Genomic DNA, 16,285 nt, shown 5'->3' with positions numbered 1-16,285 from the left:
CCTGTGTCACCTGTGGAGAACTTCAAGTTTCTGGGCACTACCATTTCCCAAGACCTGAAATGGGAATCAAACATAAACTCGATTCTGAAAAAGGCCCAGCAGAGGATGTACTTTCTAAGGCAATTAAGGAAGTACAGTCTGCCACAGGAGCTGTTGATACAGTTCTACACTGCAGTCATTGAATCTGTCCTGTGCTCATCAATCACCATCTGGTTTGGAGCAGCAACAAAACAGGACAGAAACAGACTGCAGAAAACCGTAAAACAGCAGAAGAAAATCATTGGTGCCCCCTGCCCACTCTCCAGGACTTTTACCATACAAGAACCAGACACCGGGCAGAAAAATCATTAATGACCCTTCACACCCTGGACACAACATCTTTCAGCTCCTCCCTTCTGGCAGCGCTACAGAACTTTGTTCACTAAAACTGCCAGACACAGGAACAGTTTCTTTCCCAAGCAATCACCCTCACTAACAACTGACCATCTTTCTAAGTACTGCACAGAACTGTCAGTCATCACATTATCTGTGTATGTTACACACACTATGGCTGCTATATATTGTACAAAGTTTTATAGTAAACTCTCTAATCATACCTGACACACAATACTGTCATTTGCACTACCATGCACTCCCACACTTTATGTACATTACTGGTCCCTATTTATTACCCACACTGTCTATACCAGGGTCTCTGCACCAGGTCGCCCGCAAGGACCACATGAGTCGCCTGCAGCCTTTTCTAAAAATAGCTGTTTCCTACCTTGTTAAATTATTGTTAATAATTATTGTGAGAAATCATTTACATGATCAGCGTCTTCACATAGATCAGGGGTGTCAAACTCAGTGTCAAATCCGGCCCAACGTACAATTATATCTGTCCCGTGAGATGATTTTATAAAGATCTATTATTATAGTTATTAATGTCCCGACGATATGAAGCGCTGCATTATGGGATCTGTAGTTTATGTTATCAGCGCTTCATATCGTTTTGTAGGTAAGTAGCAATATTTTGTAGTCGATTCAAAAAGTAACAGGAAGCCAATGTAGGGATGAGAAGATTGGGGTTATATGGTGATATTTTCTCAACCTTGTGAGAACTCTGACTGCTGCATTCTGAACTAACTGTAGATTGTTTTTTAATGAAGCAGGAGAACCACCTAGTAATGAAGAAACATGTTTCTTAGTTTAGCAATATTTCTAAAGGTAGTTTTTGTAATATGTTTGATATGATGTCTTTTGAAAATAATTTTAACCATATTACAAAAACTGTCTTTGGAAATATTGCTAAACTAAGAAACATGTCTATATCTGATGCAGAGAAGCTCGTTAAAATTAAAAGATTGGATGACACATAACTTTCTATTATTATATTCTGATAAGACAGACACTAAGTTAACCTGGTCAATTGAGATGTTTTGACTGATTTTGATTAGATATATAACTGGGTATCATCAGCATAACAATGAAAGCTAATCCAATGCCTATTAATAATATTTTCCAAGGAAGCATGTATATTGTGAAAAGTAGGGTCCTAGAACTAAACCTTGTGGTAAAGTAATATCTTAAAGAAACTACATTCTCTGTTAAGGCATCTTGCTTATATAATCTGTCCACACATCCTACCGAAGTTTATTGTCCAGCATTATACCAAGGTATTTGTATTTTGTTGCTAATTGTATTTATTCTCCATATGTACATTTGGAATCTAAATATTAGCCAGAACTGAACCTAAGCCACTTACATACCTGAAAAACAAACAACTTTAACTAATGTCAACACAAAAAAAAAAGAAAGATAGCAAACTGGCCCAGGTGCTCCTACCGGACTGGCCTCCTTGGAAAGGCACATCCTAAATGTAAAAGACGAATAAAATAATAAAACTATTTACTTAAAAGAGACGAAGCTGTTCTGAACACATGCTCATCCCTTCAACATATATATATATATATATATATATATATATATATATATATATATATATATATATATATATATTTTTTTTTTTCTTTCTTTCAATGGAAACCTGCAAAATACTTTGTTAAATGTTTAGATTTGAATTTTAGACATTTATATATTTCATTTAATATTTTATTGGTTTAATTGTCTTATTCTTAAATCATAAATATCTGATGGTTTAAAGCTCTTATCTCCCGTATTTTCATCATGATAAGGTAAGCTGGAGCTGGGTCATTCTTTACGAGGTTAACAAACACTGAAACTTGTTCTGTGGAAGTGAACCTTCAGCCTCTGAGGAGTTTCTTAAATCTTTTCCAGTAAATGTTGCAAAATTGGCTCTTGGGTGTGTCATTATTTAGAGGAAATTCACACTGATTATTTTAGGTCTGTGTAAGTGTTCAAAATATCTTTCAATATTTGCACACACACTTTAATTTTTTTTAAGTTTAAATCTTGAATAACAGCTTTGCACACTCTCTGCATCCGGACAGTTCAACATTCAGCTGAAATTCTTTGCTCTGCTATTTGTAAAACTTGCCAAAGATGTTCTTCACTGGTACGAGATTTCTTCATAATCCACATCATCCCCAAGCAGATCAATAGGACTGATATGTGGTGAATGGGCAAGACACACTTACAGAGCTTGGGCATATGCTTTGGCTCCTCATCTTGTTGTGCAGTGAAGTCGGTTAGATTGATGAGCTGCAGTCCAGACAGAACTGCATGGTGTTGAAGTATGTAATGGGAGCCATTTTGGTTCAGAATTCCTTTCACTTTCCGAAATTAGTATCCAAAACAACACAAAACCATTAGACTTCCACCTTGATGTTTGACTGTGGGGGTGAAGCAGTCTGATCACATCATCTCTCTTGTTCTCCGTCTTACACAAGTTCTACTGTTCTAATTTGGACTCCACAGAACTTTCTTCCAGGCATTTACTGTCCACTTGTGAGACTAGTAACATACTCCTTTCTGCTCTTATCTCTCTTCTGTAACTACAGCTCCTCAGCTCCATCCATCAAACTGGAATTCAGTTTATATAAAAAACAACTCCCTCTAAATCTCTTAGAAGTGAACTGCAACACTCAGTACCACTTAAAGACTGTCAGATATCGTGAAGGAAGTGACTGAAATTCTCCACTCAAGATTTTACATTTATGGCATACGGTAGACCAGAGAGACTTATGAGGGTCTCATTTATGCGATTGAGCAGTTAAAAAGCTGACAGCGTTGCAACAGTGGTAGCTGGGTGGTGCTGGGATTTGAGCTCACAACCTTACAATCAGAAGTTAAGGCTACTTCCCCTTTTTCATTTCCAATCTTAAAAACTGTACGCAAATATGTAACAGTCAAACCAAAATATTATGTGTTAGAAGACATTTTTAAAGCTATTGTATTATATCATAATATAGTTTGTCTTCTCAGCATTGTCAATGCGGCACTTATCACTGACATGCAGAAAGATAATAAATTTAATAAAGCCATCACACCAAGTTGCGCTCACGATTTGTGAAGAGGATGTGTATCGGCTCTTTTAGAGAGAAAAGACAAGGAAAGCTCCTGGCCCAGACAGTGTCTTAAAGCATGTGCTGACCAACTGGCTCCCATCTTCACCTATATCTTTAACAGATCACTGAGTTGTGTGAGGTCCCTCCTGCTTTAAACTCTCCACAAGCATCCCGGTCCACAAGAAACCCTCCATTACTTGACTGAATGACTACAGGCCTGTCGCTCTGACATCTTTCATCATGAAGACCTTTGAAAAGCTGGTATTGGCCCATCTAAAGAAGGTGACAGAACAGCTGCTGGATCCCCTACAGTTTGCTTACCGAGCAAACAGATCGGTGGATGACGCAGTCAACATGGGGCTAAACTACATTCTGCAACACCTTGACTGCCCAAGAACATATGCCCGGATTCTGTTTGTTGACTTTAGTTCAGCTTTCAATACAATAATTCCGGGAATTCTCCTCTCCAAACTCCTAAACCTCACTATACCCCCTGCCATCTGTCAATGGATCACCAGCTTCCTGATAGGCAGGAAACAACAGGTGAGACTGGGAGGTGTTACCTCCGGTATTCGGACAGTCAGTACTGGTGCTCCTCAGGGATGTGTCCTTTCCCCACTGCTATTCTCCCTTTATATGAATGACTGCATATCAAGTGACCCAACTGTCAAACTCCTGAAATGTGCAGATGACACCACGATCATCGGACTTATCCAAGATGGGGACGAGTCTGCATATGAGCAGGAGGTGAAGCAGCTGGTGCTATGGTGCAGTCAGAACAACCTTGAGCTAAACACACTTAAAACTGTGGAGATGATAGTGGACTTTAGGAAACACCCTTTAACACTACTCCCCCTCACAATATCCAACATCCCTGTGTCACCTGTGGAGAACTTCAAGTTTCTGGGCACTACCATTTCCCAAGACCTGAAATGGGAATCCAACATAAACTCGATTTTGAAAAAGGCCAAGCAAAGGATGTACTTTCTAAGTCAATTAAGGAAGTACAGTCTGCCACAGGAGCTGTTGATACAGTTCTACACTGCAGTCATTGAATCTGTCCTGTGCTCATCAATCACCATCTGGTTTGGAGCAGCAACAAAACAGGACAGAAACAGACTGCAGAAAACCGGTAAAACAGCAGAAGAAAATCATTGGTGCTCCCCTGCCCACTCTCCAGGACTTTTACCATACAAGAACCAGACACCGGGCAGAAAAAATCATTAATGACCCTTCACACCCTGGACACAACATCTTTCAGCTCCTCCCTTCTGGCAGCGCTACAGAACTTTGTTCACCAAAACTGCCAGACACAGGAACAGTTTATTTTCCCAAGCAATCACCCTCACTAACAACTGACCATCTTTCTAAGTACTGCACAGAACTGTCAGTCATCACATTATCTGTGTATGTTACACACACTATGGCTGCTATATATTGTACAAAGTTTTATAGTAAACTCTCTAATCCTACCTGACACACAATACTGTAATTTGCACTACCATGCACTCCCACACTTTATGTACATTACTGGTCCCTATTTATTACCCACACTGTCTATACCAGGGTCTCTGCACCAGGTCGCCCGCAAGGACCACATGAGTCGCCTGCGAGCCTTTTCTAAAAATAGCTGTTTCCTACCTTGTTAAATTATTGTTAATAATTATTGTGAGAAATCATTTACATGATCAGCGTCTTCACATAGATCAGGGGTGTCAAACTCAGTGTCAAATCCGGCCCAACGTACAATTATATCTGTCCCGTGAGATGATTTTATAAAGATCTATTATTATAGTTATTAATGTCCCGACGATATGAAGCGCTGCATTATGGGATCTGTAGTTTATGTTATCAGCGCTTCATATCGTTTTGTAGGTAAGTAGCAATATTTTGTAGTCGATTCAAAAAGTAACAGGAAGCCAATGTAGGGATGAGAAGATTGGGGTTATATGGTGATATTTTCTCAACCTTGAGAACTCTGACTGCTGCATTCTGAACTAACTGTAGATTGTTTTTTAATGAAGCAGGAGAACCACCTAGTAATGAAGAAACATGTTTCTTAGTTTAGCAATATTTCTAAAGGTAGTTTTTGTAATATGTTTGATATGATGTCTTTTGAAAATAATTTTAACCATATTACAAAAACTGTCTTTGGAAATATTGCTAAACTAAGAAACATGTCTATATCTGATGCAGAGAAGCTCGTTAAAATTAAAAGATTGGATGACACATAACTTTCTATTATTATATTCTGATAAGACAGACACTAAGTTAACCTGGTCAATTGAGATGTTTTGACTGATTTTGATTAGATATATAACTGGGTATCATCAGCATAACAATGAAAGCTAATCCAATGCCTATTAATAATATTTTCCAAGGGAAGCATGTATATTGTGAAAAGTAGGGGTCCTAGAACTAAACCTTGTGGTAAAGTAATATCTTAAAGAAACTACATTCTCTGTTAAGGCATCTTGCTTATATAATCTGTCCACACATCCTACCGAAGTTTATTGTCCAGCATTATACCAAGGTATTTGTATTTTGTTGCTAATTGTATTTATTCTCCATATGTACATTTGGAATCTAAATATTAGCCAGAACTGAACCTAAGCCACTTACATACCTGAAAAACAAACAACTTTAACTAATGTCAACACAAAAAAAAAAGAAAGATAGCAAACTGGCCCAGGTGCTCCTACCGGACTGGCCTCCTTGGAAAGGCACATCCTAAATGTAAAAGACGAATAAAATAATAAAACTATTTACTTAAAAGAGACGAAGCTGTTCTGAACACATGCTCATCCTTCAACATATATATATATATATATATATATATATATATATATATATATATATATATATATATATATATATATAATTTTTTTTTTCTTTCAATGGAAACCTGCAAAATACTTTGTTAAATGTTTAGATTTGAATTTTAGACATTTATATATTTCATTTAATATTTTATTGGTTTAATTGTCTTATTCTTAAATCATAAATATCTGATGGTTTAAAGCTCTTATCTCCCCGTATTTTTCATCATGATAAGGTAAGCTGGAGCTGGGTCATTCTTTACACGAGGTTAACAAACACTGAAACTTGTTCTGTGGAAGTGAACCTTCAGCCTCTGAGGAGTTTCTTAAATCTTTTCCAGTAAATGTTGCAAAATTGGCTCTTGGGTGTGTCATTATTTAGAGGAAATTCACACTGATTATTTTAGGTCTGTGTAAGTGTTCAAAATATCTTTCAATATTTGCACACACACTTTAATTTTTTTTAAGTTTAAATCTTGAATAACAGCTTTGCACACTCTCTGCATCCGGACAGTTCAACATTCAGCTGAAATTCTTTGCTCTGCTATTTGTAAAACTTGCCAAAGATGTTCTTCACTGGTACGAGATTTCTTCATAATCCACATCATCCCCAAGCAGATCAATAGGACTGATATGTGGTGAATGGGCAAGACACACTTACAGAGCTTGGGCATATGCTTTGGCTCCTCATCTTGTTGTGCAGTGAAGTCGGTTAGATTGATGAGCTGCAGTCCAGACAGAACTGCATGGTGTTGAAGTATGTAATGGGAGCCATTTTGGTTCAGAATTCCTTTCACTTTCCGAAATTAGTATCCAAAACAACACAAAACCATTAGACTTCCACCTTGATGTTTGACTGTGGGGGTGAAGCAGTCTGATCACATCATCTCTCTTGTTCTCCGTCTTACACAAGTTCTACTGTTCTAATTTGGACTCCACAGAACTTTCTTCCAGGCATTTACTGTCCACTTGTGAGACTAGTAACATACTCCTTTCTGCTCTTATCTCTCTTCTGTAACTACAGCTCCTCAGCTCCATCCATCAAACTGGAATTCAGTTTATATAAAAAACAACTCCCTCTAAATCTCTTAGAAGTGAACTGCAACACTCAGTACCACTTAAAGACTGTCAGATATCGTGAAGGAAGTGACTGAAATTCTCCACTCAAGATTTTACATTTATGGCATACGGTAGACCAGAGAGACTTATGAGGGTCTCATTTATGCGATTGAGCAGTTAAAAAGCTGACAGCGTTGCAACAGTGGTAGCTGGGTGGTGCTGGGATTTGAGCTCACAACCTTACAATCAGAAGTTAAGGCTACTTCCCCTTTTTCATTTCCAATCTTAAAAAAACTGTACGCAAATATGTAACAGTCAAACCAAAATATTATGTGTTAGAAGACATTTTTAAAGCTATTGTATTATATCATAATATAGTTTGTCTTCTCAGCATTGTCAATGCGGCACTTATCACTGACATGCAGAAAGATAATAAATTTAATAAAGCCATCACACCAAGTTGCGCTCACGATTTGTGAAGAGGATGTGTATCGGCTCTTTTAGAGAGAAAAGACAAGGAAAGCTCCTGGCCCAGACAGTGTCTTAAAGCATGTGCTGACCAACTGGCTCCCATCTTCACCTATATCTTTAACAGATCACTGGAGTTGTGTGAGGTCCCCTCCTGCTTTAAACTCTCCACAAGCATCCCGGTCCACAAGAAACCCTCCATTACTTGACTGAATGACTACAGGCCTGTCGCTCTGACATCTTTCATCATGAAGACCTTTGAAAAGCTGGTATTGGCCCATCTAAAGAAGGTGACAGAACAGCTGCTGGATCCCCTACAGTTTGCTTACCGAGCAAACAGATCGGTGGATGACGCAGTCAACATGGGGCTAAACTACATTCTGCAACACCTTGACTGCCCAAGAACATATGCCCGGATTCTGTTTGTTGACTTTAGTTCAGCTTTCAATACAATAATTCCGGGAATTCTCCTCTCCAAACTCCTAAACCTCACTATACCCCCTGCCATCTGTCAATGGATCACCAGCTTCCTGATAGGCAGGAAACAACAGGTGAGACTGGGAGGTGTTACCTCCGGTATTCGGACAGTCAGTACTGGTGCTCCTCAGGGTGTGTCCTTTCCCCACTGCTATTCTCCCTTTATACAAATGACTGCACATCAAGTGACCCAACTGTCAAACTCCTGAAATTTGCAGATGACACCACGCTCATTGGACTAATCCAAGATGGTGACGAGTCTGCATATAAGCAGGAGGTGAAGCAGCTGGTGCTATGGTGCAGTCAGAACAACCTTGAGCTAAACACACTCAAAACTGTGGAGATGATAGTGGACTTTAGGAAACACCCTTTAACACTACTCCCCCTCACAATATCCAACATCCCTGTGTCACCTGTGGAGAACTTCAAGTTTCTGGGCACTACCATTTCCCAAGACCTGAAATGGGAATCAAACATAAACTCGATTCTGAAAAAGGCCCAGCAGAGGATGTACTTTCTAAGGCAATTAAGGAAGTACAGTCTGCCACAGGAGCTGTTGATACAGTTCTACACTGCAGTCATTGAATCTGTCCTGTGCTCATCAATCACCATCTGGTTTGGAGCAGCAACAAAACAGGACAGAAACAGACTGCAGAAAACCGGTAAAACAGCAGAAGAAAATCATTGGTGCTCCCCTGCCCACTCTCCAGGACTTGTACCATACAAGAACCAGAAACCGGGCAGAAAAAATCATTAATGACCCTTCACACCCTGGACACAACATCTTTCAGCTCCTCCCTTCTGGCAGCACTACAGAACTTTGTTCACCAAAACTGCCAGACACAGGAACAGTTTATTTTCCCAAGCAATCACCCTCACTAACAACTGACCATCTTTCTAAGTACTGCACAGAACTGTCAGTCATCACATTATCTGTGTATGTTACACACACTATGGCTGCTATATATTGTACAAAGTTTTATAGTAAACTCTCTAATCCTACCTGACACACAATACTGTAATTTGCACTACCATGCACTCCCACACTTTATGTACATTACTGGTCCCTATTTATTACCCACACTGTCTATACCAGGGTCTATGCACCAGGTCGCCTGCAAGGACCACATGAGTCGCCTGCGAGCCTTTTCTAAAAATAGCTGTTTCCTACCTTGTAAATTATTGTTAATAATTATTGTGAGAAATCATTTACATGATCAGCGTCTTCACATAGATCAGGGGTGTCAAACTCAGTGTCAAATCCGGCCCAACGTACAATTATATCTGTCCCGTGAGATGATTTTATAAAGATCTATTATTATAGTTATTAATGTCCCGACGATATGAAGCGCTGCATTATGGGATCTGTAGTTTATGTTATCAGCGCTTCATATCGTCGGGATATCAGCTGTCTTACCGAACGCGAGGTGACCTGGGAACATTCCAGTATCAATCAAGTCGAGCTTCTGTTGATGTATTTAACCCTATTGTAAAGTTATTGTGAAACAGCGCCTCACAGTGGTGAAGAGAAAAGTTGATTCTGAGTATATGTTTACTGGCAGTAAACACGTGTGTGTTATTAGTGGAGCGAATGTGAGGCCACTGTGAGGCCAATGTGAGGCCAGTGTGAGGCCACTGTGAGGGTTAAGGAATTGAATCTAAGACGGAACTACGAGACAAAACATCAGGAGAAGCTGAAAAACCTGAATGCAGAGCAAAAGATACAGAAAGTTGAAGAGTTAAAGAAGAATCTGACATTTCAGCAGATGTTTTTCACCAGAGCAAAATCACAAAGTGAAGCTGGTGTGAAAACAGAGGAGAAACCAGACTCACATCAGCCGGTTATTTACTAAGGGGGAGTTGCTGAAGAGCTGCATGATAAAGCTGTGAGACGTCTGGTGTTTGACTGGAGATATTTTTATGGAGATCAAAATATTTTAAGTGATTTAAAGTTTAAGTTTATATTTTTTATAAAATGGCATAAGAGCAAAGAAATCTGATTGTTTTGATTTTAACGTTAAGCACAACTTTTATTTATTTGTTTTTTGCAGCATGTTCATATTTCTAACTTGTATAATTTGGACAGGAGATATTTTTATGGAGAGCTATTTATTTAAAGTTTGAGTTGATTTTTTCTGGAATAATATTCCTGTCTGTTTTTATTTATATTTATGCAAAAAAAAAAAAACATTGTTTTATTGGGTTCAATAAATGTTTATCCTGTTTGGCCCATGACCTAAAGTGTGCTTTGAGTTTTGGCCCCCCTGTGCAATTGAGTTTGACATAGATGAATATAATTAATTATTAATAATAACATATAATTAAAGGTAAAGGTAAAGGTTGTGTATCAAACTGGTAGCCCTTCACATTAGTCGGTACCCAAGAAGTAGCTCTTGGTGTCAAAAAGGTTGGTGACCCCTGATCTATACTGTCTCACATTGTCTGTATTGTCTTGTCGTGTCTGTTTTGTCATGTATAGGTTTTATTTATGGCTGTACTTTTGAGAGTCACTAACAGCTGGAACCAAATTCCTTGTGTGTGTGTCAACACACTTGGCCAATAAACCTGATTCTGATTCTGATTCTAATAAAACAGTTGGGTTTCAGCAAGAAAAAACAAACAAACATGCAAAGCTTTATGACTCACCAAATAAACAGAGACCAGGCACGCACATCTCCCTCCTCCAAAAAAATGAATAAATAAACACTGGTTTCAGGATTGGCTACATGAGAACCACCTTTTCTGAGCATCACACTTTATAACGGAGCTCTTCGTCTGTCTTTCAGAGAACAACAGTGACATTCGTGCCTCCACCTACAGCAGGTGAGTGACTTTTATATACAGTACAGCTGTAAAAAAAAAAAATTCCCATATTAATATAATGCATGAAAAAGTGCTGTGTGTTTTTCAAGCATTGCATCCGTTCATCAGTTTTACCTTTAACTGGAAGTTCATTCTGCTTCCGATACGGAACCATCTCAGTCCTGCTTTATTTAATGTTTATTCACTTTATCTGTAGAGACCAGAGTGCAGCTGCACACCACGGGATTACAGTCATGTATTTCAGTATCCAACAGCTCACTCCCAGGGACTTGAGAATGATGGAATGTAATCATGTAATTTGTTGATATGGCAAACAGATATGATATATATTTAATATTTATGAAAAGTCAGAGGTAAATCTATAACATGTGGCTAGAAAACATGAATTTACAAACATCTTAGTGTTCTTTTCTGTAGGAGAAAAATGGGAGACGTACTTAAAATCCTCCTGTCCGTCGTTTTGCTCAGCCGACTGTGCTGGACACAAGATTATGGCACTATTCCAGTTAAACCAACAATCAGCTCGACTTATCGAATTGAGTGCAAGGACGACTGTGAGTTTCATACTGAAGATTCGTACTACTGGTGCAACACGGAGAAAGGGTGGGATTACTGCTCCCCGGTGCCTGACTTGACGTATACGAGCGATCCGTGCAGAGAGGGTCATTTTTGTGATACTCACGGCTATTACTACACCTGGTGCTGGACAGAATCAAGCTGGGGCTACTGTAGCCTTCCCCAGAACCATGACGGTTCCAAAATTATTGTTCGTCAAAAAAGACAACCGAATACTGTAGAGATCTGTTCAGTGCATGACAAAGCTAAAAAAAGGAGGACAACGCTCACTGCACAACCAAATTCTAATGTTATAGCAGATGGCAACAGCTGGAAGAAGGAGATGAGTGATTTAATCGAAAACTGGAAAAATGATAAATTACCGGACCAGGCCAAATCCGAACTCATCAAATCCAAAAACCTTCGCATCGACCTACAGGGGCTGCTGAAGAGGTCTAATCAGAATTATTATAACTTGCAAATTCAGATAAATAAGAAACGCGGAAATAACGAGAGCACCACGCTGGCCCAAGTGATCATGCCAGTAGATGAAGACATTCCTGACAGATATGTTCGTAGAGCCTTCGCTGAGAGCGCCAAACAGCGTGCCAGGGTTTTCATTGACGTGACTTCCAATAACATTCCAATAAGGCAAGGACAAAACTGTGATTGAACCAACATACTCTGCTGAAGTTCCTTCAGAGCCACCTTGCATCATATTTTATGAATTAACGTGATTCTTATGTGATTCTGCTCACAGCTGAGACAGCTTTGTGTAGAAATATATAGAACATGTTCAATTATATCTATAATCCCATCATATAGAATGTGGAATGATAATCCAGATTATATTCGAATGAAATAGTGGAAGGATGAATGATTTATTCTGCTTCAAGCAACTGAAATGTAACTAAAATGTATCCACGAATAAAAATCTGCAAAAAATCTTCCTGCAGAATGTTGTTCAGAATATATGAAATGTATGAGCTTCTGGTTTAATGTTCTTTCAATGACAATAGATACCCACACACACACACACACACACACACACACACACACACACCCACAGACACACACACAATTACCATCTCTGCCAAAAGTCTCCATTGTTCTTACTCAAATAGATCTTGGTCAGTAGAATAATATAACAGTAGAATAATTTTCCAGGTAATAGAACACTTGATGAGGAAGTTGTAAAAAATGTCAAAATGCAAAATGTAACACTCGATTGCAAAAAAAAAGTTCTGATAAAACCTAAACAGAATAAAGCCCTGTCCAAATCTAATACAATACTCACACTTACCAGACTGATAGAAAGATTATGAAGAAAAGAAAAGGAAGGGCTCATGATCCATAGTGTACTACATCATTTGTTAAAAGTAAACACGTTGTTATGGCAACTGTTACAGTGAAAGTGACTGTGCTTATAATGGCCTTCTTAAATCACCTGACCTCACCCCCACACCACTCGCAGGTGTTCACACTGACAAAAGACCCACAAATGGATAACAACTGAAGGAGAACTTTGATAACAATTTTCCCTCATGAACCCTCAATTTGCTCATTAAATATCAGTAATATTTAGACATAATCCAAAATTGTGATATTTTGAGCGACATAGGTGAATATAACAGAATATAGAGATAAATAGTTTATCCAAAATAGGGCTCAATTTGCATCCCAGAAAGGATTCTGCCCACAGAGTGAAGAATGCACTGAAAACGACACTAATAAATGAATCAAGTGTTGATAAATAACACAAAGCAATCTGAATATTGTTAGCAGATATTTCTATTTCTTTTCTTGACTCTGTCAGGGTCGGTTTTTGAACTGGGGTCAAACCAGATTTCCACAGGGGAGGTGTGTAAACTAAAGTGCAAAGACATACAGGTAAAACATGCAGAAAGCTCCCTTAGTGTATAAGTGCAAAAACTACAAAATCTCTCATTTAAATGAGAGCAAAAATACTCCAAATGAACAAAATATCCTCAAGAACTCAAATCACACACACAAAAAAGATTGAAGCTTAGCAGGGCCCTGAAATCCTGACACAATCATGTCAGAGTTGTTTTTTTATATTTCTGGATTTATGATAAAAAAAAAAAATTATAATAAAAAAAGGATGAAAATTAATATGAGGCCATAAAACATAGTGTAATTTGTTCAAATGATATTAAATGAAAATATAAGAATTTATTTCATTTTCTTTTTTAAACAAACTGCACAGGGCTGCGTAATTTTCACTGTTAAAATTAAAACCTGGAAGAAAATCTTATAAAATCTTCAAAATCAAAATTTAATTAAATTAGTTTTAATATATATATTTTTTTCATTATTGCTACATATATTTATGTTTGAATTTCTTAAAACGCAAAAGGCAAACACTAATAATTTTCCCCTCGTGAACTGGATTGAATGCATTAAAATCTAGATTAATAATACGTTAATTTAATGTGGATAAATAATACAAACTAATCTAAATATTGTTAGCAGGTATTTCTTTTTCTTTTGCTGGATTCAAACTCATTATTTACACATCGAGGGTAAACACCTGAAACTTGGCAGGTGTTTTTGGACTTACGGGACGTTTTCAAGGTGGATTTACGGTACCTGAGCTGAACTTTAGTAAATGTGTTTATTTTTGCCATGTAGGTTTACTATATTGATTAGTGAAGATCTTTGGGTCGCTGTTTGTAATATGTCCTTATTAAGGGTCATGGCGTATTGCACCATCACACACACACACACACACGCACACACACACACACACACACACACACACACACGCACATTAGTGTAGCTGCTGTTCATGATATTAACTGCACAAGTTGATAATGTGCATGTGATCAGATGTTCTGGAACACAAGGTTATGATGTGATGTGTGTTATGTGTAGGATTTGCTAAAAAGATAAGTTTTTAATTTGCACTTAAACTGGGTGAGTGTGTCTGAGCCCCGAACACTGTCAGGAAGACTATTCCAGAGTTTAGGAGCTAAATGTAAGAATGTTTTACCACCTTTAGTGCTATTCTAGCAACTACTAGGAATTGTCTATATCTGATGCAGAGAAGCTTGTTAAAATTAAAAGATTGGATGACACATAACTTTCTAATATTAAATACACAATAAAATAACCTGGTCAATTGGGATGTTTTGACTGATTTTGATGAGATATATATAACTGGGTATCATCAGCATAACAATGAAAGCTAATCCCATGCCTATTAATAGTATTTCCCAAGGGAAGAATGTTTATTGTGAAAAGTAGGGGTCCTATAACTGAACCTTGTGGTAAAGTAATATCTTAAAGAAAACGACATTCTCTGTTAAGGCATCTTGCTTATATAATCTGTCCACACATCCTACCGAAGTTTATTGTCCAGCATTATACCAAGGTATTTGTATTTTGTTGCTAATTTTATTTGCTCTTCATATAAATATTAGCCAGAACTGAACCCGGGACACTTACATACCTGAAAAACAAACAACTTTAACTAATGTCAACACAAAAAAAAAAAAGATAGCAAACTGGGCCAGGGGGTCCTACCTGACTGGCCTTCTTGGAAAGCAATATTTCCTTAAAAGACTAATTACACACACACACACACACACACACACACACACACACACAATTACCATCTCTGCCAAAAGTCTCCATTGTTCTCACTCAAATAGATCTTGGTCAGTAGAATAAAATCTTGGCTCTGATCGCAAAATCTTTCCAAGTAATAGAACACTTGATGAGGAAGTTGTAAAAAATGTGAAAATGCAAAATGTAACACTCGATCGCAAAAAAAGTTCTGATAAAACCTAAACAGAATAAATTCTAATACAATACCGACACTTACCAGACTGATAGGAAGATCAAAAGTAAACACGTTGTTATGGCAACTGTCACAGTGAAAGTGACTGTGCTCATAAAATGCTTCTTAAATCACCTGACCTCACCCCCACACCTGAGCTGCTTCACACTCGCAGGTGTTCACACTGACAAAAGACCCACAAATGGACGACAACTGAAGGAGAACTTTGATAACAATTTTCCCATTTTCCATATTTCCCATGAACTCTCCATTTGCTCATTAAATATAACTAATATTTAGACATAATCCTAATTTTGGGCAAAATAGGTGAATATAAAAAAATATAAAGATGTGCATAAAAAAAGGGTTTAAATTGCATCCCAGAAAAGATTCTGCCCACAGAGTGAAGAATGCACTGAAAACTACACTAATAATACATGAATCAAGTGTCGATAAATAACACACACACACACACACACACACACACACACACACGCACAATTAATTTTCATCCTTTTTATTTTATATATATATATATATATATATATATATATATATATATATATATATATATATATATATATATATATATAAAATTTAAAAAAAAGGATGAAAATTAATATGAGGCCATAAAACATAGTGTAATTTGTTTAAATGATATTAAATGAAAATATAAGAATTTATTTGGTTTTTATTTTTAAACAAACTGCACAGGGCTGTGTAATTTTCACTGTTAAAATTAAAACGTGGAAGAAAATCTTATAAAATAATATAATTATAATTTTATAAAATATTATAATTATTTATTAAAGGCA

General features: G+C 37.5%; 1 protein-coding gene across 3 annotated transcripts; it reads left to right on the top strand.

Moving 5' to 3' along the window:
• Window positions 1-10,978: 10,978 nt before the first annotated feature.
• LOC124381483 lies at window positions 10,979-12,615 on the top strand. 3 transcript variants are annotated; one of them, XM_046843180.1, is made up of 3 exons: window positions 11,019-11,113; window positions 11,310-11,398; window positions 11,531-12,615. In XM_046843180.1, coding segments are annotated over exons 2-3 (813 nt in total). In that variant the 5' UTR covers window positions 11,019-11,113; window positions 11,310-11,396; the 3' UTR covers window positions 12,342-12,615. The 3 variants fall into 3 exon arrangements, with proteins under 3 accessions (XP_046699138.1, XP_046699139.1, XP_046699136.1); XM_046843182.1 differs by lacking the exon at window positions 11,310-11,398 and having other exon boundaries at window positions 10,979-11,113; XM_046843183.1 differs by lacking the exon at window positions 11,310-11,398 and having other exon boundaries at window positions 11,007-11,113; window positions 11,516-12,615.
• The last annotated feature ends 3,670 nt before the right edge of the window (window positions 12,616-16,285 follow it).

This window comes from Silurus meridionalis, chromosome 28 (assembly GCF_014805685.1).
Source record: "Silurus meridionalis isolate SWU-2019-XX chromosome 28, ASM1480568v1, whole genome shotgun sequence".
Lineage (NCBI taxonomy): Eukaryota > Metazoa > Chordata > Actinopteri > Siluriformes > Siluridae > Silurus > Silurus meridionalis.
The sequence above is the reverse complement of the archived record's forward strand: the minus strand, read 5'-3'. Positions and strand labels throughout refer to the sequence as shown.